Source organism: Microtus pennsylvanicus, chromosome 3 (assembly GCF_037038515.1).
Source record: "Microtus pennsylvanicus isolate mMicPen1 chromosome 3, mMicPen1.hap1, whole genome shotgun sequence".
NCBI lineage: Eukaryota > Metazoa > Chordata > Mammalia > Rodentia > Cricetidae > Microtus > Microtus pennsylvanicus.
In genome coordinates, this window is record NC_134581.1 from 53,916,917 (window position 1) to 53,940,241 (window position 23,325).

The 23,325-nt window shown below is 42.2% G+C and overlaps 1 protein-coding gene across 7 annotated transcripts in view; it reads left to right on the forward strand.

The window, feature by feature from the left end:
- Positions 1-1,892: 1,892 nt before the first annotated feature.
- Usp3 (ubiquitin specific peptidase 3) overlaps positions 1,893-23,325 on the forward strand; it is a 77,178-nt gene continuing 55,745 nt past the window's right edge. Inside the window, exons 1-2 of one of the 7 annotated variants that reach the window (XM_075965430.1) lie at positions 20,508-20,551; positions 22,765-22,799. In XM_075965430.1, the coding sequence (XP_075821545.1) occupies positions 20,523-20,551; positions 22,765-22,799 (64 nt within the window). In that variant the 5' untranslated portion in view covers positions 20,508-20,522. Of the gene's footprint in view, positions 2,216-2,402; positions 2,466-3,073; positions 3,198-10,192; positions 10,254-20,507; positions 20,552-22,764; positions 22,800-23,325 lie in introns of those variants that run through there. The other 6 variants (XM_075965428.1, XM_075965434.1, XM_075965433.1 and 3 more) reach the window with 6 other exon arrangements.

Below are 23,325 nucleotides of genomic sequence, written 5' to 3' on the forward strand. Positions count from 1 at the left end.
CTGTAGGGGCAGTCAAGGGCATGACACCCTGGGAGGTAACCTGCGGCTGGGGCAGGGTCAGGAAAGGCCTCTGGTAGGAGGTAGGAAGTGATGTTAAAACTGAGGTCTGGGGATTAGCAAACAATTTCTCCCAGGTTGAAAAGAACATGGCATGACATGCTGGTATGAAAGGCAGCTTGGGAAAGGCGCATGCTCCATACTAAATGAGGGGCTGTGGATGCTGTATGAGGGCGAGAGCCCAGAAGGACACAGAGAGCATTGCTAGAGCCAGACTTTTCAGATAAACAGGTGGAGGAGATTGAATAGGGGTCAGATTTTGTTTATTCTCCTCTCTCTTCCCAAGGAAGCAGCCTCCACCTGAAGTTTAAAAAAAGAAAAGGAAACCTTTTCTGCTGATTACTACGGGGTAGGAGTTCCCAACAGTTAAGTACTGTTTTTCCAGAGGATAGGAGAGGAAAAAGACGTGAGAGGATTAGCTCAGGTTCACCATCAAGTAGCCAGCGGAGCTAACCTCTGAACATACAGTAGGCACCTCACTTTCCATAACTCCTCATTGTCAAAGCCCGCCCGAGCCTTGCTTTTAACAGTAATATTTATTCAGCTTGGGAAAATGGCAAAGGAGCATTGACTGAGGAATTTGAAATACCTCAATGGGCAGAATGCCCTAGAGGAATGGACACCATCAGGCAGAAGGCTGCAGTGTGGAGTAGCGAGTACCAAGTGGCTTTGGGGGTCCTAGAGGCATGTTCTTCGGCGAGATGCCCTGAGCTAAATAACCACTGTCTGGCCCAGGCGGTTAATCATTTCCTGACCTTTGTTTTTCCTGCTTGAAGAATTGCTACATCGGTCTTCCCTCTCCCTTGCTTGCCTTCTGTCACGAGGCTCCTTCACCAGGTAAAACAAAACAAAAAACCAACCCCCCAACTTTAGAGGCAAAGTTTCTGAGAGCCCCAGACATCCTCAAAACCCAGGCAGTGAAAGTCACAGGCTTTCTCCCTAAAGAAGCTTGTCCTCTCTATCTTTCTAAAGAGAGATCTGGAGCTGGGGTCTAATCCTCCCAGAGTAGGTCTTACTCTCCATTTCACTGGCAGTAAAAACGGGGGGCCGTAGCAGCAGCGTGGGAGGGTGTTTTGAAGCTTAAACAAGATATGGTATGCAAAGTGACTGTCTGGGAGACAGTGGTGGGAGTCTAACGAATATTACACTGCCTTTTTTTTTTTTTTAAATCACCTGGTAACCCGGACCTTGTACAGCAAACCAGATTGTTACTTCTCTCAACTTCGAGAGGGACAGGTATGAGAAGTCTCACAATGGACACGAGATAACAGTGAGTCATAATAGCAGTGCTACACCCAGGTACACCGGCAGTCCTGCTGGCCCAGCCAGGCAGCAGCCAGGTGACGTGCTCAGACTACAGTTAGGAACCCAGAATGGTTCTGAACCGCAACCTGTTACACGAATAGTCACAACTGTTCTGGGCTCCCTGCAGTCGGCTGGGCCACCGAGGGCCACTCCACAAGCATCCTCGTCTGTTTCTTCCTGTGTAAAATGGGGCTTCAATGCTTGTCGGTTGGAGGGTTGTTCATTTTCTGCACTTTGCAGTATGGCTACATCTTCTCTTTCTAAGCCTCCCAGATTCACTGCAGTAGACGCAGCGGTCCCGACTGGTCTTCCCAGGCGGAGAACCCACACTCGCTGGGGTCCCAGGAAGCTGCCGCCAGTAGCTCGGTGCAGTTGGGAAAGTCACTTTACAGCCCGGTGGGACACTCCTCCGGCGAACGGTGAGAGCCAAGGCCCCGCCCACCGGCTAATACGGAGGCGGGGCGGGCCCGGCCTTGGGGGCGTGACCAGTCTGTGGGCGGGACCGCTCGGAGAAGGCGGAAGCTTGCTGTAGCCGGGCGGCGGCAGAACCAGGAGTCCGGAATTTCATTCTCCGGAGCGGGGCGCCGGGATACGGCGGGTGGCAAAACCCGGCGCCCGGAAGCCCTTGCTTTCTTTGACGCAAAGGCTCGGGACGAAGCAGCCACCGTCTGCCCAGCGCCGGGCTAGGAGCGACCCCAGACGGAGCCTCCGAAGTCCCTCCGCCCCACAGCTTCGGCCGTCCCCGCCGCCGTCCTCGTGGCCATGGAGTGTCCGCACCTCAGCTCCAGCGTCTGCATCGCCCCGGACTCAGCCAAGTTCCCCAACGGCTCCCCGTCGTCCTGGTGCTGCAGCGGTGAGTGCGGCCCCGGGGCTGGCCGGCCGCGCACCCGAGGTCCCGGCTCTGGTCCGGGCCTTGCCGTCGAAGGGCCGCGGACGGGTGGCTCGCGGCCTCGGGGGAGGCTGCGGGGAGCGGGCCGGGCGCGCGGGGTTGAGGGGACGCGGCGCGGCGCGGCGGGCGCGGCGGCGGCTCCTTTGTTTCGCGCGGCCCGACGGCCGGGCCGGCAGAGGAAAGGCCCGCGGGGGCCCGAGGCGAGCGCGCAGCGGTAGGGATGACGCGGCGGCCCGCACCCCGAGCCTCCGCGAACATAAGGGCTGGTCCCGCGTGTGGCGGGTCCGGGTTCGCGGTCCCCCGTGGGCCGGACAGGAAAAGCGCCGCTCTGTGGGCGCAGCTTTGTCTGGACCGCCGGGCGCGCGGGCCCCTTCGGGCTGCGTCTCCCCCGCCCTCCCCCCGTTCCCACAGGCTCCTGTCTACCCCCCCCCCCCCCCGCACTCCCTGAGTCGACCGCGCTGGGGGCGGCTGATCTCTGAATCTTGCCTCAGCTTGGGAGGGTGAAGTTTGAGAACAGGCTGAGGGCTCCGAAAGCTCGGGGGAGAAGGCAGCCACTAGCTGCTGGGGAAGGGGCAGCTCGAGTTTTTTGCCTTTCGAAGATTGTTCCGGGACGGACTTTCGTGTTGGTCAGGAGTGTGTTGGGAACGAGCACACGGTTGTGTGTGCTGTAAAACACTCAGGTTCATGCTACGATTTTGGGTTGCTTAAGTGTTAACTCCTTCTGGCTCCTCGGAAGCCCCGGTGCCCTCTCATTGTCTGCCGGGACTTAAGGTCGGACCGGCCACCCCGCTTTGATTACTTCCTGGTAGGGCCCTGGTGCCGTCGCTGGTCTTTGTTTATGAGCTTTAAGATCGTCCCTGGCAGCGTGAGCTGTAGTTTAAAATGTGGATAGTGAACATCAGGAATCAAGTTTGTTTTCAGTGCCCGAAGACGGTGGTTCAGCTGAGTGAGTGGTTTCTTCTGGGTTGGCCTGGAGCTCGGGAGTTAGACTGCTTTTTTACTTTTGACAGGTTACTTCTTCGATATGTGATTGTTTTTGAAGCAAAACATGCGGGGTGGCACAAAGAAAGCTGTCTTTTAGGATTAGGAATAGAAGTAACTGTAGTTTTCCGGAGCTCCAAGACTTGGTGACTTGCTTACCTTTGTACAAGTCAGGTGTCTTTTTCCTGCATGAAGACTTTAAAAATTAACCAGTTGATTGGTTTCACCGGGCAGTAGTAGCAGTTCCTTTGGTTTGCAAGGCTGGGTCTCTATTATGGCCTGGGGCGACCTAGAATTCGTAATTTTTCTGTCTCAGCCCTTAGAGTGCTGGGGTTATAGCATGTGCTACCATGTGGGCCAGTATTGCAGTTCTTTGTGGGAACGCAGGAACTTGTGTAAATGGATTCTTATCCGTAAATGCATTTTTAACAGTGAGTCTTGAGCTTGGAACATAACAAAAGTGTATCACATGTGGACTGGTGGTGTGTTAGCTAATTAGTTATAGCTGAGTTTTACTCGAGAGATTTCACACACACGCACACATGCACACAACCACTAAGAAATGCATACACCTCACAAGGAATGGGGCACTTCCTCTTGTTCATCTGTGGTCAGCTACAGGGATTCAGAAGTGGCTGTGTCAGAACAACCTGATTGATTCTCTCTTTTTCCTCCTATGTAAGATCACATCAAACTTAGAAATGGCTTCATTGTGCACATGCGTCTAAAAAAAGACAAGAATTATGCAAGTGGCAGATATCCTGTCGTGAGTCAGTCTTGCCTCTGTCAGTCAGGGAGTCCATTTGACTGGGGAAAAGAGTTGCGGCAAAGCAGGCCTCTCCCGAGGAATTCAGCGCACTGAAATGAAGCACAACTGGGAGGTTCGTGCTGACAACAGGAAAGAATTAGTAATGGAAGGGTGATCTCTGTCCCGGGCAGAGGGTGGCATCTTTACAGCTACAGCATGTGGCAAATGGTTGCCTCTGACCCTGCTTTGGAAGGGTGGGTCTAATCACTTGCATTTGTAGGACCAATAAAGCTAGTTTCACAACTCTGTGGGTGTTTTCTTCTGTCCAACCCCATTTCATGTGGGCCTTCCATTTTAACCTTTTGGCACCCCTTCATTGGTATAGCCAAGTGTTAAAGGAGTAAGCTTGATCTTGTTCTTGCTTGCCTGTAGTTTCAGTAATTAAATGATTGGCAAATCTGTGATTCCCTTAACTAACTCATTTTCTTGGAGTGTTATGTGTCCTGAGTTTTTTTCGTCAACACTCCAGAATTTATTTGCTTTCAGTAGGCGATTAGAAAGGTAGCTCTGACTGGTGTCGAGTCTGATTAAATTCTTACTGAGGAGGGAGAAAATTCCTGTTTTGGCACCTGGACAATAAAAGTAATGCCCGTGCCTTATTTTCATTGGGAGCTTGTAGTTATACCCCAGTGATACAGCCAAGCTGATTGCAAAAGATCAACAGCCTGGACTCTAGTGGGCAGTATCTCCTTGGACCAGCACTTCTGTTTCCTTGAGTGTCAGTTTCATTATGTCATCTGGAAAAAGGCAGTGCTTTGCCATTACTTCTCAAGTCTTTGTTAGGATGAGCAAGATTTTGTGTGTGTGTGTGTGTGTGTGTGTGTGTGTGTGTGACAGAAAGACACACGGAGAGAGACACACAGAGACAGAGAAGCTTGAGGAACTGATGCTATGTAATTTATGACATCACAGACTCGAGCATTTTTATAAATAGGACTCTGAAAATTAAACGTCTAAAGCCACTAAATGGAACCATACAGATTAGCTTTATGATGAATTGTGTTACAAGGAGATAAGATCGCAGCAAGATTAGGGGTTAAGGAGTAGTGATACTAAAGAACTAACCTGTGGTATGTAACTGTATGCTCCAATACTTCAAACAACTTTTGTTTGCAAGATCCCTTTATAGTCTCAACATTTTTCAGAACCCCGATTATTTTGTGGTTTTTTATCTATTAATATCACCATATTAGAAATCGACTTAGAACTGTAAATATTTACTGATTTAATTACAGACCTAATACTTAACAAATGAAAGTTTATGCAAAACTTTCTCAGAACAAAAATTGAATGGGAAGAGTAGTTTCTTAAGCATTTATGTTTTTGCAACTTTATCTTACTGGAAGATAGCTGAACTCTCACATCTGCTTCTGTATGGAGTCTCTTGAGCTATCACACCTCATGTATTATAGAGAACACTTCACTTTGTGATCTTGAGAGATCGAAAGGAAACATTCGAAGTAATATAGCAACATCTCTTCCTTTTTTTCTGTCGTCCATCCATCTACCTATCTACCTATCTGTCTGTCTATCTTAATATCCACGAAAATACCTTTGACCTTCTGGATCCCTTGAAAAGGGACCCCTGAGATCTTAAGGTTCAAGAGCCTACTTTGAGATCTCGTAAGAAAATGGTTAGGGACACCTGTTCTTATCAAACTTGGCGTTACAAAATTAGATAAATTCATGAAGCTGGCAATAGGGATCTATTTGTAGAGACTGAAATTTCAAGTACGTGGGGTCTGGTGGTCCCTTGCACTCAAAAGAGGTTAGTTTAACCTAGTTGGAAAGTCAGGAAATTCTCTGGTGTTAGAAGATAAATCCATTTAGTGGTTGAAGATAAATGTTGAAAATAGCAAATCTCCTAATAAGGTAAAACCTGATTTATGCCTAATTGTGGCTAAGGGCATTCTGGTTTTAAATTACTAAAGTTTAAATCAAAACTGGGCCAGTCTCTCAAGCCTTGTGTTATGTGTCCATACCAGATGTTATTTTCAGAAGCTAGAGGCTTGGGCATTCCTTTTTTTTTTAAGTAGAAAGTTTAACCAGTGACAAAAGACAGGGCTGAAACATGAAGTACTTGCTAGGTGGTGGTGGCAGTGCATACCTTTAATCCTAGCAGGGAGGCAGAGGCCGGCTAGTTCTGAGTCCAGCCTAGTCTACAGAGCTAGTTCCAGGAAAACCAGGACTACACAGAGAAACCCTGTCTCAAAAAACAAAACAAACAAAACAAAACAAAACAAAAAACCCAAAACCAACAAACAAAAAAAACCCAAAACAAAAACACAAAGTGCTTTAAAAAATACCCTAAACACAACTGTTTTAAAACTAAGGAAAGCCAAGTACCTGAACTTTAGGTTTTCAAAGTACTGTTTGCTTTGGAGCTGTTTTTCTAAAAGTTATGCGGCAGCTCTAAATTTCCAGCGCAGTATCACTTTGTATCACTCTAGTAGAGGAAAAGGAGCGATTGGCTTGGTCTGCAGTTTTGTTTGCAAAGGTTATTGAAAATAAACCTTTATTTTAGTTTTTTAAAGGTCCTTTTAGTAGGATGAGGTGCTGACTGGTTCTTTGTTCATGTTTATTAAAATTTGTAATGGCTTGATCAGTTTGTGATAAAGGTAAGAAGCCACCTTGGAGTAATGGGTTATTTTGTATCCTCTTTTCTCTCAGCCTACTTTTAAATATGACTAGTTTGTCCCTTGAACTGAATTTTCTAAATAGGATGTTATTTAGTTCATGAGGTTGAATGCATTACTTTTAAGTAGCATCTTGTGGTGTGTTTACTAGATGTCTTCAGTGATATACTCAGAAAATGCTTGCTTGATGAAGTTTTTCATATAGATATGAAATGATCTCTAACTTCATGTTGAGAATAAATGTAGATGAAGTACATTTACTTCCCAGAATGCTTTTTGTAGCCTTCCCTTCCTAATATGTTAGCCAGTAAACTGAGCTAGATTGTAACCAATTGGCCATTTAAGACCTTGTTAACATAAGAATTTGTAGTCTGGGCATATACATCGGCAGATGGAAATGTTAGTTTTTGTTTTGTTTTGGTTTTCCGAGAGGTTCTCTGTATATCTTTGTCTGTCCTGGAACTGACTCTGTAGACCAGGCTGGCCTTGAACTCACAGAGATCCACCTGCCTCTGCCTCCCAAGTTCTGGGATTAAAAGTGTGCACCACCACGTCCAGCGAATTCGAACTATCTTCAGTACTGTTTGTAAGGCCTAAGTCTAATTGTTTTAGTTATCATGTTGATTGTGTTCTTCCCTACTCCAGCCCCAGAACCTTAAGCAGGCCTAGCCTGTTCCCACAACATCTAAAGGATTGGTAGTGGATGTGAAAGCCCTGGAACCCACTACGTGCTCCATGTGTTTGACAAGGCTGAAGCTGAAAGGTTCTGTTGTGATCAAATGTTATTTTCTAAGCAATATACTGAATATATTAAGAACATTCTGCATGGCCTAAGCAGAGGTAAAGGATGGGCTAGGCGAGGAATTAGAACTTTTTGTTTTTCTGGAATTCATTTACCCTCAAAATAATTATAACCATTCTTTACATTGATATCATTAATAGTAAGATTTTACAACATTCTAATTTTTCCTCATTGAAATTTAGTGTGCGTGTGTGTGTGTGTGTGTGTGTGTGTGTGTGTTTGTGTGTGTTTGAAGCACTGGAGATTAGAAAATAACTTTCAAGAGTTGTTTCTCTCTTTAGTGATCTCTAAGGTCATAAGGCTTGGTGGCATGTGCCTTTTACCTGCTGAACCATATTGCAGGCTTCCTCATTGGAATTTATGCAGTTTATTTCTATGCTGGAATATGAAAGATTTGTTTGTGCTCTTTCAAACTAGATTTAGAGATGCTAACAACTTTATAGTAATTGTAGAACAGTTAGCAAAAAATGAATAGTTAGTGGCTAAGTGAATAATTTAAATTCTTATTTTAAAATTTGAGTCCTCTTCTCTCAGGTAATCGTTTATATTTGGATTTTCCCTTAACATTTTTTCTTTCCTTTTTGAGCACTTCTTCAACATACATCTCTGTTGAAAAAAACAGTCTTTAGTTAAGCTGTACTTTCAAACCTCTGTAAATGTGTTCGTTCAGCCCGGGCTTGAGAAGGGATTTGGTTGACAGCTTTGCAGTGGAGAATATGTGTTGTACAGTCTGTCAGTGTTTGCTTTATTCACATCCTTTTCAGACAGGAGCGCAAATGCTCTAGGTGTTTTCATAGCACTTTCCTGGACAGATGGCTGAGGAGGAAGTACTTTGATAGATTCTCAGTGGGGGCTGGTACTGGGAGGGTGTGCTTGTGTGATGAATCTTACCTTGATTGACAGTTGAGAATGCTGAGAATAGTATCAACTACAGTAACAGCTTGTTCATCTTACCTGGATTTGTCTTGTGCCAAGACCTCTCAAGATGCTCTGAGATTTTTATATAACAGTCTGTTTTGGGAATGTGGGTAAGAATAGATACCATTGGGCCTCAAAAGGAATCGGCCAGAACACTGTTCATTGCAGTCTTATCTTGAAATCTGTGGCAATCGTTGAATGAACTTCTTACTTAGAAACTTATAAATATAAACCATGTTTTTAACTACTATGAGTCTGTAGATGTTATTATCTATAGTAATTCCAGGTGTTTTCTCACCTATTAGCTTTTCTGAGTAGGAGGAGAACTGAGAACAACATAAAGTAACTTCAAAGCAGCTTGCTGGTATTTAGTCCTGACTAATTTAATTAACTACCCATCCTTGTAGTTTTCCCTGATGTGTAGATTGTGAAACGAAGACAAAGGTTAGGAGTTGCTTCAGGTGCTCGGGGGTATTAAAGGTAGCGCAAAACTTAAACTCAACCGCCGTGCAGACTTTTAACTTGTCTTGTGAGAGTGAGGTCTTCACTTTGTCATTTAGAAACTTAATGCTTAGTAACTTAAGGGACTTAAAGGGCTCTGGCTGGAGACATGCTTGAAATGAGTTCCTAGGAGTTTTGATATGAGTATGTTTTAAATTCCACTTTTTTTGTTTTTCGAGACAGGGTTTCTCTGTGTAGCTTTGGTGCTTGTCCTGGAATTCGCTCTGTCGACCAGGCTGGCCTTGAACTCACAGAGATCCACCTGCCTCTGCCTCTGGAGTGCTGGGCTTAAAGGCACGCACCACAACTGCCTTGCTTAAATTCTTCATCTTAAAAGTCACTCATTTTAAAATTTGATATTTCACTTCCATGATCCAATTTATTGATTAAAGTACTAGCAAATGGTCATAAAAAATTGGCTGTATAAACAGGAAGAAAATGGCTTTGAAAATCAGCTTCACTCTGTTCAGCTCTCTTTTGTGGGCTGAAATGCATCACACAGACATAACAGCTCCCTCAATATAGGGGCGGGAAAAAAATGCAGTAAGCTTCTGGGTGTTTAAAAATGTGTTTCAGTTTAGTTCCCTTCCTCCTGCTGGTTTCTTTTTATTTCTCATACCGGAGATTTTGGGTGGTGGGGTGTTGTGCCCTGTAGAACAGGGAGAGATTTCTGAAGCTGTGGAATTTTGCTTTTGCTTCTGGTAGTTCAGAGGTTATCAGAAATCTGATTTTAGGCAATATGTTGATTACTTTTAGTTATAGTCGAAGATTTTCCAGGTGTATTTCCTATAAAAGTTAATTACAGTCTAAATTACAGGTTTTAAGACAGATTTTCCCCTTTGAGATACACTGAGAAGCCTGTCTCTGTCTCTCTCTCTCTCTCTGTGTGTGCGCATACACACACAGATGCATAAAAACCAGGTGAGCTCCGGAGGCAGTTTCAGATTTTGAAAACTGCTGTTGAAACTGAACGTGGACATTCCAAAATTGAATTTGCACTTAAGTGGCTGCCTCAGCTGGATTCTGCACAATAAATTGTAGCTAATTTAATTTTACAAGGTTCTTTGCAAAGGGAATTGGGTGTTTGTTTTTTAAGATAAAGCAGTTTGTATCATTTAAAAAGATAATATAGCCAACTGGATTTTATCTGCTTTAGGATGGAGTAGCTATCAATAATGGGTTTTCCATTCTTGAGTAGATACTGTATCTTGTTTTTTTTTCTTTGTTCCAGCTGGGTTGAAGATAGCCTTTCTTCTCAAAATCTGCTTCCCTGTTTATCTTTGACCTGCCCTCAAGACTTACTTTTGAGAATGTTCTTTTACTGTCTTCTCCTCAAGAAGAGACTGCTATATTCTTGTAGGTTTACTAGAACTAATTGTAAGATCGTATACTGTTTAGCATTCTTGCTGATACTTGAAGTTTCCTTTTTGACTTATTTATTGATTTTTGAGATAGTATTTCAATCTGGCCCTGATCTGTGACAGTACTCCTGCCTCAGTCTCCCAAGTAGCTAGAATTACAGGTATGACCCATCATACCCGGCTGGAATGTTAATACTTTGATAGGTATTGAAGAGCAAAGTAAATTTTCAAGGAAACAAATTTCCCTGATGAAATGTTTCCCAGTGGTCATAGACATGTTACAAAGATGTTTCAATATACTAAGTCTATATAGGGAGCAGGAGAGATGGCTCTGTGGTTAAGAGCACTGGCTGCTCTTCCAGAGGACCTGGGTTTTATTCCAGCACCCACCTGGCATCTTACAACTCTCTGTAACTCTTTCCAGGGAATGTGACCCCCCTCTTTTGACCTCCCAGGCACCAGGCATGTACATGATGCACAGGCAAAATACCTAAAATACATGAAATGAACAGAGACTTTAAAAAAAAACCCTATATTACATGGAGACCATAGATCAACCATATTATTGATAAAAGAATTTTAAATTTCATTGAACGTCATAAAATTTCAATTTAGTTAAAATTTGATGTAATTCAAATTAAGTCTTCATGTGGGTATGTTAGCAGAATAGGCTGCTAACATACATCAGCGGTCTTTTGTTTTTTTGTTTTTGTTTTTTGGTATTTCGAGGCAAGGTGTAGGTTTGGAGCCTGTCCTGGCATTTGCTCTGTAGACCAGGTTGGTCTAGAACTCACAGAGATCCACCTGCCTCTGCCTCCCTAGTGCTGGGATTAAAGGTGTGCTCCACCACGCCTGGCTAATCATCAGCAATTTTTTTAAAAAAGGAAATTATAATACAACTAACAGATCAAGCCTCACCTGATGTGTGTAAAGTAGCTATCCACGTTCGACATTTGTTGTGAGAAGTTAGTCCTAAGGGCTTACATTCATTGTTTTCATTTATTGATTTTTCAGGAATTTTGTTTGGTTGTTTTAGACTCTCATTTAAAAGTAGTTTTTTTTAAGTCTTAAAAGTATTTAATAAGTATATATTTTGGAAGATGGTCAGATTTGAAATTATATCAATCATTATATTAAGAAAAAAATCCAAGTGGGGCAGTGGCGGCACACTAATCCCACCTGTTGGGAGGCAGAGGCAGGCAGATCTCTGAATTCAAGGCCAGCCTGGTCTACAGTGAGTTCCAGGACAGTCTCCAAAGCTACACAGAGAAACCCTGTCTTCAAAAACTGGAAAAAAAAAATAAATCCAACTTCTGGCTGGACTGTGGTTAATCCCAGAACTTGGGAGGCAGAGGCAGGTGGATTTCTGTGACTTGGAGGCCAAGACTTAACAGAGTGAGTTCCAGGACAGGCTACAAAGAGAAACTCTAAAGCTACACAGAGAAACTCTTGTCTTAAAAAAACAAACAAAATCCAACTTTTGGTTTTTGTTAAGTAATAATAGCTATTTCAAAAATTAGTTAATACTTGAAGAGTTTGCATGTGATTGTTTAATAGAATATTGGGGGACTGGAGAGGTGGCTCAGAGGACCAACCTGTTTTCAGCCCACATTGCAGGACTCAAAACAGCCTGCAACTCCAGCCCCAGGGATCTAATGCCCTCTTCTGGACTCTGAGGACATCTGACTTCCTAAGGGCATAGACACATGTACATAATAAAAAATACAAATCTTTATATAAATTGGAATGTTGTGAGTCTTATTTGGGATCATCCAAATAAATATATGCCCAATTTGTAATTTTCTATTTCTTTATAAATGGTCTCATTACTTTTAAAAGAATAAAATTTCCCAGCCTAGCAGTAAATGTAAGTATGGGAAATTTTTCCCACTTTGTCCTTTCACAATAATCTTTGTTACAAAACCAAAAGAAACTACAAAGAAATGTAAAATGCAGGTTGTTCTCTGAAGAAAGATTCATACTAAAAGGTTTGTAAATTTCAGGGGCTGGGTCAGAGGCTAAGAGCACTTGCCGTTCTTCCAGAGGCCTGGGTTCCATTCCTAAAACCCACATGTGGCTCACAACCATCTTTTAGTTCCAAGGGATTCAGTACCTTCTGGCCTCTGAGGATACTTAAATGCATGTGGTACACTGACATACATGCAGGCAAAAACACCTACACACATAAAATATTTTTAAAATGGGTCTGTAAATACCATAATTATTTTGCATACTTATAGGAAGGAGTGCTTCCTAAATATATGTTTTTTTCTTACAATCTGTGTATTTTATGCTGTTTTGAAATAATAATTGTACAGTGCTTACACTGACTTGATTCATTTCTCTTAAAGTATCATTACTATTTAACTATTTTCTTGCTTAGATTGTTGGCAGAGGCATAGAATTTTTGTATCAGATCTTGCTATATTAAATACATAGAAATAGATATTTATGCCAGATTTTCTTAAGTGATTCATGGCTTTTGTTTTCATTCTCTATATATAATCAGCTTCTTAGGGGAAGCTATTTTTGAAACAATTTTAAACTCTTAGTAATTTTTATGTAGCTATTTGAGTCTGGCTTCCCAGATAGGAACGTGTCCAATTTGGACTCTTGATTTAGTAATCTGCTGTGGCTTTAATGGTTTCCAATCCCCACTCTCCATTACTGGTTCCCACTTAGGTGGAGACACATGCAGGATTTAAGCTGAAGACTGGCAGAGTAGATACAGTCTTACAGATTTTACCCCCCAGAATAGGTCTGAATAGCTCTGAATTGTGATAGAAGGAATGATAACAATTTGTTTAATATGTTACAATTTTGAGAATGTGGTTTCATACAAATTGTTTCGTTCTATATGGTGTTGAAAACTGATTTTAGAAGTCCCTTTAAAAACCTGGGCCAAGGAGTGGGCGTTTCTGTTGTGAGCCAGCTGGAGGCCTTACCTCTTTGACCAAACCACCCAAAGGACCTGGCTTTGGTGTGCAAGCAGGCCTTTAACTTATACTCAGCTGTAAAAACTGTCACTGGAGAAATAAAATATTAGCCTATCTGCAAAAAAAAAAAATAGAGTAAAATACTTGAGCCATTTGGGCAGTAGGCCTTCTGGATCAGTTTACCTCGATGTGGAAGTCAGCAGGACCAGATGCCCTCTCTTTCCTAGCTCTGTAGGTATCTGGGTTTGTTAGCATATAGATGACAAATTTTGGCCAGCTTTGAAATTATATTTGCTATAGTAGAAAAGGATAAATTAGTGCAAAAGTAATAGGAAGTGAGTAAGTGGCTTGGTTCTAAATGATGAACTGATATTTGAGATTTTATGCTTTGTAATAGATTTAAGCCTTCCCCCCATACCCTTGGTACAGTGCTTGGGATCTGATCCAGGCTCTTGTACACACTGGGCAGGCATTCTACCCCATTTTGGACAGTTTTAAAATTAAAATATGATTTGGGCAAGTTCATGAATTGATACGACTCTTATACCCTTTTAAAATAATTGTTTTCAGAAAATAATGCACACATACACAGTTGTTGATTAATAAAATCAAAGGATTTTGAATTAGAAAAGCAGTTTCTTTCTCTGTTCTCAGGCCTGCTGTTTGCAGCCATCTTCCAGCTCTGCTCAGTGCACGTGTTCTGTTACCCGAGTACTTGTCAGAACTCACAGCTATTTATCGATGTGAGGCCTTATTCTTGGCCCCTTTCTGTAGTAAATGAGAACTTTATTGTTTACTATGCTCTTACCTATCTTCACTTCTTAACGTAATTAGATAACAAGTTTTGGTTAATGTAGTGACTAATTTTTCTTTCTTTTTCAACACTTTATTTTTCTTTAGTCATTGTCTGTTTTAAAAATTTTTAACTGTAGACATGTTTTCTTCCAAATGTTCTTATAACTCGGCCAAGGGTGGTGGATGATACTGTGTCTCTGCCTCTGTAGCAGGCTAGCTAATCGCCCTTTTCCTGAGACCTATCCAGAACCTTCTGTCCTGTGCTCCCATCTGGGATAATTGGATTCTAGGGTCACTGGGTAGCTTTGCTGTGGTTCCCTTTGTTCTCTTTATGTTAAGTCTCCTGTTGCCAGATGCAGATTCTTTCTTGGTTTATTCCCTTTTTTTTCCCTTCAGTATGTTACTTAGGTCCCTTCCCATGGGTGGTTAGTTTTTGACAATTTGCAAGTCTGGCATTTTCGTCCTATCTTTAAAGTGAATACTTTGCTACATGTGGATTATTAGAGAAGAATTCTCTAGTTGAAAGGCATTGTTCCTTTCTTTATTTTTAAGTTTACTTTGTTGCTGTTGGAAATCTGATACCTTTTTAGTTACATCGTTCAAATACATCCTTTTATTTTTTGCCTAAGTGCTCTGAAAGTTCAGAATGTTACTTCTCTGGATACTTCTCTTTCATTTCTGTTAAATACTAAAGAGACTTTAAAAGTTTTTGTTATTACTGTGTGTGCATGTATGATATGTGGGAGGTGCCTGTGTGTGGAGGTTAGAGGACACCTTTGTGAAATTGGTTTTCCTCATTCACATTTATGTAGATTCCAGGGGTGGAATGTGGGTTCCCAGGCTTGCACAAGTGCTTTCACCCTTTGAACCATCTTGCTGGCACTCAGGAGGCTTCAAATTTCATACCCTTAAGTTAAAAGTGTTGCATTGTGTATGTGTGTGTGAGTGTGTGTGTGTGTGTGAGAGAGAGAGAGAGAGAGAGAGAGAGACAGACAGACAGACAGACAGACAGACAGACAGAGAGACAATGTGTGTGTTTTAAATGTGATTCATTTCTTTACTGAAACTTAGTCCTGTTAGTTTTTTGTCTTTCTGGAACCCTATTAACTGAACACTAGGTAAATTAGATAGAGCTTCTAATTTTCTTAGGGTTTTTTTTTGGGGAGGGGGGGTTCTGGATGTTTCCTTAATTTTTTTTCTTCTACTGTTTCTGTTGAATTTTGATAATACTTTTTAATTTTCAAGAGTCTTTTCTTGGGCTGGAGAGATGGTTCAGAAGGTAAGAGCATTGATTGCTCTTCCGGAGGTCCTGAGTTCAATTCCCAGCATCCACATGGTGACTCACAATCATCTAGAATGAGATCTGATGCCTTCTTCTGGCGTTCTGGCACACATGCAGGCAGAACACTGTGTACATAATGCTCTTAACCTCTGAGCCATCTCTCCAGCCCCGAGATTTTCTTTAAAGATCTGTTTTACCCTTGTCTTTTTATGTAAGAGTAGCGTTGTACGACTCTGTCAATGGATGGACCATCTACACAAGCTTCCCTAAGGGACAGGAAGCAAGTCACCTTCTTTCCTGGAAGCAGACTCAGCATTCTGTATAGAGAGGACCATTGATTTCCGTCTTTCCTGGGGTCTGTCTAGTGTTTTGCCTTTGTGTACAGGATGTCTCTCCTGACTCAGTTGTCCTTGACTGCTCACAGACTCCTTAGCTCCAACCTTACTCTCTCTATCCAAGCAATCCTAGTGTGCTGAGCCCCTGTTCACATCTTCACTCTCTTGGTGTGAAGCTTTAGTAGCCTCCTTGGGATTACTAGACTCTATTGAGATTTCTTCTTGACTTAGAGACTCTTTTGTCACCTTTGTGGCCTCATGAGTTCTCATTATCTTGAAGGTTGTATTTATTTTCAGGTGAGTAGGGTTTTAATTAGGGGAGAAGGCAAGAGGCTGATCTGCTACTTTAGTTGGTTATTCTTTAGTTGTTTGTTTTTTGGACTTTTGAGGCAGTGTCCCTCTGCGTAGCCCTTGCTCTCCTGGAACTCTGTATATCAGGCTGGCCTCAAACTCAGAGATCTGCCTGCCTCTGCCTCCTGAGGCTGGGATTAAAGGTGTGTGCAACCACTTCCTGGCTCTTCTTTTTATTTTTAATGTGTACTTTGGGCCTTTGGGGTCTTTTCTTTCTGACATTACAAGATGTTCCATGCACATCTTGTACCCAGCCTACCCCAGCCTTGGAATCTGTCATTTCTCCAAGTAGCCCTCATTTGTTTTGGTTGGGAAAATGTTGTAAACTAAGATACCCCAGCAGAAAGATCTAAATAATAGGTATGAATGAATAGGTGCGTCTACCACTGTTGGTGTGTATGTTTCTATTTATCTGAGCATGGGTTCCCATTGACAGCCATGATTTTTTTTCAAAACCGTGGGTTGACCCCTGCCCCTTCCATGGTTGCTGGATATGCTGGCTCCCATCATTGGTAGCATGTGTACTCACTTGCTTAATTCTACCGGTACCATTACAAAAGGTACTCTGGTAATTAGAGTTCAGTGGTTGCACAGTTGGTTGTGTCTATACATGAACAATATATAAAGCAGTGTGTTCAAAGTTAGAGCTGGTCACCTTTCCCCTTCCATATACTTATTTGAAATGCAGCTTTGCTCACTTGTGTGTATTTGATTTTCCACCCGATCCTTGCTGCTTTTAGGTCAGATTTTGAGTAAATAAACCATTAACATTGTTTGGAAGAATAAAACTTCTTCCTAAAAAGCTGTTCTAAGTAAGAATTGTCACTGCACAATCCCTTCCACCCACTCCCCCTTACCTTCTTTGCTGTGGGACAATGGTTTTACCCTGTAAAGATTTGTTTTCTGTACTTGTTTAATAAAATACTGTAGCCAGGCAGGAAGTATAGGTGGGGTGACCAGGCAGGAAGTAGAGGCGGGACAATGAGAACAGGAGAATTCTGGGAAGAGGAAAGACTCAGTCTGCAGTTGTCTGACTCACCAATAAAGGTGTACCAAGCTACGTGGTGGACATAGAAAAGAATTATGGGCTAATATAAGAGTTAATAAGAAGCCTGAGCTAATAGGCCAGTCAGTTTATAATTAATGTAGGTCTCTGTGTGTTTATTTGGGACTAAATGGATGTGGGACCTGGTGGGACAGAAACCTTAGTCAACAAATGGCTACGGGACCAGGCAGGATAGAAACCTCAGTCAACACTTCTGGGCACCAGTTTAATTTCTAATTTGTCCTTTTTGTTGCTTTTTATCAAGTACGCAGGTACATAGGAATTCTTACCTTATTTCTCCACAAGAGCTAGCAAACTAGATATGGCTTCAGTGCCTTGCTTTTTATAATTTAATGTTATATCTTGTATATCACTCCATGTTTGTAGGAATTTTTTCTTCCCTTTTTGGTTTGCTTTATGTGATGTGCATGTCTGTGTGGAGGCCAGAGGTCAATGTCAAGTGTTTTCTTTTAACACTTCCCACCTTATATTTTAATTAATTAATTAATATAGTTATTATTGTTTGTATAGGTCTTAGAATAATTTTTTGTGTGGGGGGGTCAATTTTCTCCTCCCATTGTGCATTCTAGGGATTGAATTCAGTTCATCAGGTTTGCCATGCAAGTGCTTTTACTTGCTCACCAATTTTGGCAGCCTACCACCTTGTTCTTTGAGACACGATCTTTCTCTGAACTTGGAGCTCAGTGATTGGACTGGACTGACTGGCCAGTGAGCTCCACGGACCTTCCTGTTTCTTCCTCCACCTCCCCAGTGCTGAGATTACAAGCAAAATTCACCATGCCATTCGGCTGCTGCTTCTCCTCTCCTTCCCCACCCTCTCCTCCTTTTCTCCTTTATTTGAGACAGAGTTTCTCTGTGTAACACCCCTGACCATCCTGGAACTCACTCTGTAGAACATGCTGGTCTTGAACTCAGAGATCTGCCTGCCTCTACCTCATGAGTGCTCAGATTAAAAGTGTGCCACCACTACCTGGCATGCTCAGCTTTTTAAAATGTGGGTTCTAGTGCTAAACTCAGATTCTCAGGCTTTCAGAGAATGCACTTTACGCACGGAGTCATTTCCTGGGCCTCATTCCCTACATTCTTTTTCTCTCAATTTCTCTCCCATTCAACCATCCATCCGTCCGTCCGTCCGTCCGTCCGTCCATCTGTCTGCTGATTTATCGTTTTCTAGTGTATTCCCTTTGTGGGTGTGTTGTGGTGAAATTTAGCTGGTCTTCCATGTATGAGACTGTAGGTTGTTTTAGACTATTTTGCAGTTAACAATGATGGTACAACTAACAGCTTTGTAAACGTGTTATTATTATTAATATTTGGCCCCTTTGAGGATGAATAAACATTTAAAATTTTGATTGTGTGATCAGTAATGTGTAAGTGACTTTATAATAATATATGGATATTTGCCTGCCTTGTTATTTTCATCTCCTGTGGTTTGGCTAAAATAGTCAATCAAGGCTGTTGAAGTGAAATACTTCATTAAATAAAGTTATTTTTTCTGACTGGAATACCTTGATATCAGTTGGAACTTTTCTTGGGAACTTTCTTAGTTAGGCAGTAATTTCCCATATGGTTTGGGTCAAGGTTCATATTGAGCAGTGGACTGTTGCTAAGGCATGTTCTTGCAAGTGCTGTTACCCCCAGACTGCTGAGAGCCAGCTCTTTCTGAGATTTCTTCCTTTTAATTTACATTCGGTTCCTCTGTGTTGACTGTTACCTGGTGCTTCTTTAGGACAAGACAGTTCTGCGTAGGCTAGAAAGAAAGATTTCACCCAGCCCTCTGAGGTGATGGATGACTTCTAATCTCATTCTGACTCATGCAGTGAAACAGGAGAGAAGCCTGCTGCTTTGCTAGTTACCCATATGAAAGATGGGTAGTTTAGCTCCCCACCACAGCTGACTCGAGTGGGTTATGTATATGCTGAGGTAAATGATCTCAGCTTAGGAGCAACTGAGCTCCCACAGCAGATTACCTCTACCTCTGAGAAGGCTTCTGTTTATGTGTATGAACCATACAGTCTTACAGTTTTTTTGTGTATGCCCTGACATGTAATAAAGGCTGGAAGGAGACTTAGGTGATAAGGTGGCTGAGGAAGAACTGATCTAGACAAGTTAACCATATCTTAAATCTTTGTGAATTAAAATCACGTGTATTCACTCCTTTGCTAAAATAAAAGTTAGAAATTTAAAACATTTTGAAATGGACTAACTTGTAGCCCCTAACAGATGTTGAAGTATAGGGCAGATCATATGAAGAAGCTAGGTGTGGTTGCACATGCTTCCAGTTTGAGCACGTACGGAGGCTGATACAGCAGTATTGAGTTAAGAGGCCCACTGGAAGACCCTGTCTTGGACAGGAAGGAAAAACATACTTTATTATATTTTCTATCTGAATGTCGACATTTTCATTTTGTTGCTATACTGATATGTGTTCTGACAGTGCCTTAAGAGGAGACTTAAGGCTGGAGAAATGGGCCAGGAGTTAAAGTGCATGTCACACAACCATGAGGCTCTTGAGTTCAGCACCTCAGCACCCACATAAAAGTCTGTTGTGGCAGTGCTGATCTGTAGTCCCAGTATTGGGGTCTGGTGTGGGCCTGAGGCAGAACAAGTCCATGGTGCTCATTGGCCGTGGCTCACCTTAACCAAATTGCTGCAGGTTCAATGGAGACCCTATATAAAAAATGAGATGGAGGGGCTGGTGGTGTGGCTCAGTGGTGAAGAGTGCTTGCTGCTCTTCCAGAGAACTGGAATTTGTTTTCCAGCAATAATGTTAGGGAGTACACAAGCACCTGTAACTTCAGCTCTAGACTGTGTGAACCTCTTCTGGCTACTGTGGGCGCCCTCACACATGTGGAGTACATGTGCATGTGTGCACACACAGGCTCACACATATCTTTAAAAATTGGGCTGGAGAGATGGCTCAGAGGTTAAGAGCACTGACTGCTCTTCCAGAGGTCCTGAGTTCAATTCCCAGCACCCATATGGTGGCTCACAAACACCCTTAATGAGATCTGGTGCCGTCTTCTGGCCTGCAGGGACATATACAGGCAAAACAGTATATACATAATAAATAAATCCTTAAAAAAATCTTTAAAAAATCATAGAGACCCACATGTTGCACATACACTTAAAATGAATAGCTACCAAGGTATATTTCACTGAATTATCTTGGTTAACCAAGATCTAGTATCAGTCCCAAATGCCTCTGAGTTTGCTATATTTTAGTAGTTTTGGTGTTTGTTTTTCTCCAGTCTTTTAAATGTTCTTACATTTTTCTTTTGTATTTATTTATATGTATGAATGTTTTGCCTGCATGTATGTACACCACATACATGTCTGGTGCCCATCGAGGTCAGAAGAGGATATTGGATTTCCTGGAACTGGAGAATAGGATGGTTATGAACCACCATGCGGATGCTGGGAACCAAACCTAGTCCTCTGCAAGAACAGCAAGTGCTCTCACTAGCTGAGCCATCTCTTCAGCCAAGTACTTACTTAAATGTTTGAGCTGATTACCATCTTACTAAGGTGTTTGAACCTTTTTATGTTGTCTTTCATGATGTGCTTCTAGATATATTTTATTTCCTAAATATTAAAATAGACATGGCTGATTTTAATTATTCTAATACTAAGATAATTTTAACAATTTTGAAATAAACTTACTAAAGTCAGGTTATTTTATTTCGTTTAATGTAGCTTTGACTATTTAAGTCAGGCATAGGGATTTCTGAGAGACTTTTGCTGGCCAGTGCTGTCTATATATTAGAGATTCTTCTGAAATATATCTGAAAATATGTTTTTAGGGTGTTTTTTTTGGTTTGTTTGTTTTAGGCAGGACAGGGTTTTTCTGTGTAGCTCTGACTGTCCTAAAATTCATTTTGTAGATCATGAACTCACAGAGCTCTATCTACCTGCTGCCTCCTGAGTGCTCGGATTAAAGGCATGTGCCATCACCGCCTGGCTTGTCCCATAGCCATGTCCCATCTGGTGGTAAACAAGCAGGCTCTGAAACCAACTGTTGTTGTGTTAAAGCAGCAGGATTAAAAATTATTTTTTTGTCAGCTCTAAAATCAATGCTTGGATCATTAGATACAAGACTCTAGTCTGTTTGCTTGGAGTCTACAAAGAAATAGTTAAATTCCTGTAAAGGTAATTGGTCTGTTCCAGAAAGGAAGGGTTCTTTTGTTAGGGTTGGGGGTCATTGATCAAGGCCCAATTCAATCAGCGCAAGCAGAAGTTCTGATCACTATGTTTTCTGCTAATAATTCTAAGAGAAAATTTCTTATCTACCCTCTGCCATGTGACGTGGCATCTTTTCTCAGTATGGCATGTCCACCTTGCTTCTCCCTGCTTCTCCCTGCGACTCCTCAGACTTTGCCCTTCTCCCAGCATTCTCATTTTGGCTCTCCTAACCATATCCTGTTCAGCTGTTGGCCAGTCAGCTTCTTTATTAACCAATGAGAGTAGTACATATTGACAGTGTACAGAAGGATTGTTACACAGCACTTGGGTTTTTTTTTTTTAATGTAATATAGGGAGACATTAGGAGTGATATGTTGGTAGAGGCTGTTTGTTCATTTCCCGGCTGTCCAGACCAGAAATAATCACACACAGAAACTATATTAATTGCAATACTGTTGGGCCAATAGCTTAAGTGGATTGCTATCTAGCACTTTATCTTAAACGAACCCATGCCCATTAATCTGTGCATCACCAGCCTGGCGGTGGTGGTGCACGCCTTTAATCCCAGCACTCAGGAGGCAGAGGCAGGTGATCTCTGTGAGTTCGAGGCCAACCTGTCTCGAAAAACAAAAACAAAAAAAAATGTGCATCATCATGAGGTTGTAGCCTATCAGCAAAGTTTCAGCAGTCTCTGGCAGAGGCGGTCTGTCTCCTGTGGTGGCTACATGGCTTCTGACTCCATCTTCTCTCTCTCTCTCTCTCTCTCTCTCTCTCTCTCTCTCTCTCTCTATATATATATATATATATATATATATATATATATATATATATGTATATATTCATTCCAGCCTGGCTATATTCTGTTAAGCCATTGGCTGAAAGCAGCTTCTTTATTAACCAATGGCAATAAAACATGGCATACAGAGGGGAATCCTACATCAGTAATGTTTATATTTACTAAGAATTAATCACACTCAGGGCTGGGAACACTGTGACATTGAGCTTTTGAGTATAATACGGTTCAGTACAGAAAGATCCCCAATGGAAAGCAAGTTAGTTCAAGATAGACTGCAATGCCTTAACCTTCACTTCCTTCTCATGCCTTTGTTGGACAGCTTCAATTCCTGTTGGTGGAATTCCTTAAAGCTCCCCTTCTCACTTAACTAATAGTGCCAGGAATGCTGTTGACCTGATTGGCAAATGGAAGATACTGCTTGCTGGGTGGTCATCCATCACTGTATCCTTGTAATTCTAAAAAGCTGTGTGCTTTGCTTACAGTCATGAGTCAGAAGACACTTGTCTAGGTTTTCATCAGGCAGAGTATCTGAAGTCAGAACATCTTAACTGACGTGTTTCTGGGAAAATGATTGCTCCTCTGTGCTCCCATAATGTCATTTCCTCTGACTCCTTCAGTGTAGGCTTACAGTATGTCTCTTTCAGTAGTAAGACTTCTCACATGGTGGCCAGTCTCCTCTTGAGCTAGCATTCCAAACATTAGCAAGGGGAAGTGATGAATTTCTTAAGACTGGATTTGCATGGAATCACTTGGTCATTTTTAGGTGCCCAGGGCAGTCCCAGAATCAGGGAATGAAAGGTGAGAACTCTTAATGGGAACAACCACAGAATAATTAATCAGAAAGGGAAAACTGTTATAACAAATGCTTAAGCGACTTTACTAATGGGTAATTTACTTATCTAATAATTCAAGAGAGACTGATTGCCAGCCTGGAAGAAGAAAAGGACAAAGGTAAAAGGAGAAGCATGGGGAAGGTTTTCAAGGAGAAGACTGAGCTGTGCTTCCTGTCTTTCTCGCCTTGGCCCTGAGTGCTTGGTTCTGCAGTCTTCCCTTGAATTTTTGCCTGGCATATCTGTGTGCTTGTTCTTCTCCCTGGATCGGTCTCCACTCAGTCCTCTCCAGTCCTCCCTGGCTCACTATTCCGGCCCTGGCTGCCTCCTGGTGCTCTAAGAACTTCATATTTTGTTCTCTGGAAACGTAATAGCTATAGAGCATTACATGCCTGGCTTTTAATTTCCAGGAAAGTGAGTTAGTCTGCATCATAATTCTACTTATATTTATCGACCCTTTATGATGAATTGTAGTGAGGCGCTGCAGGCTGCAT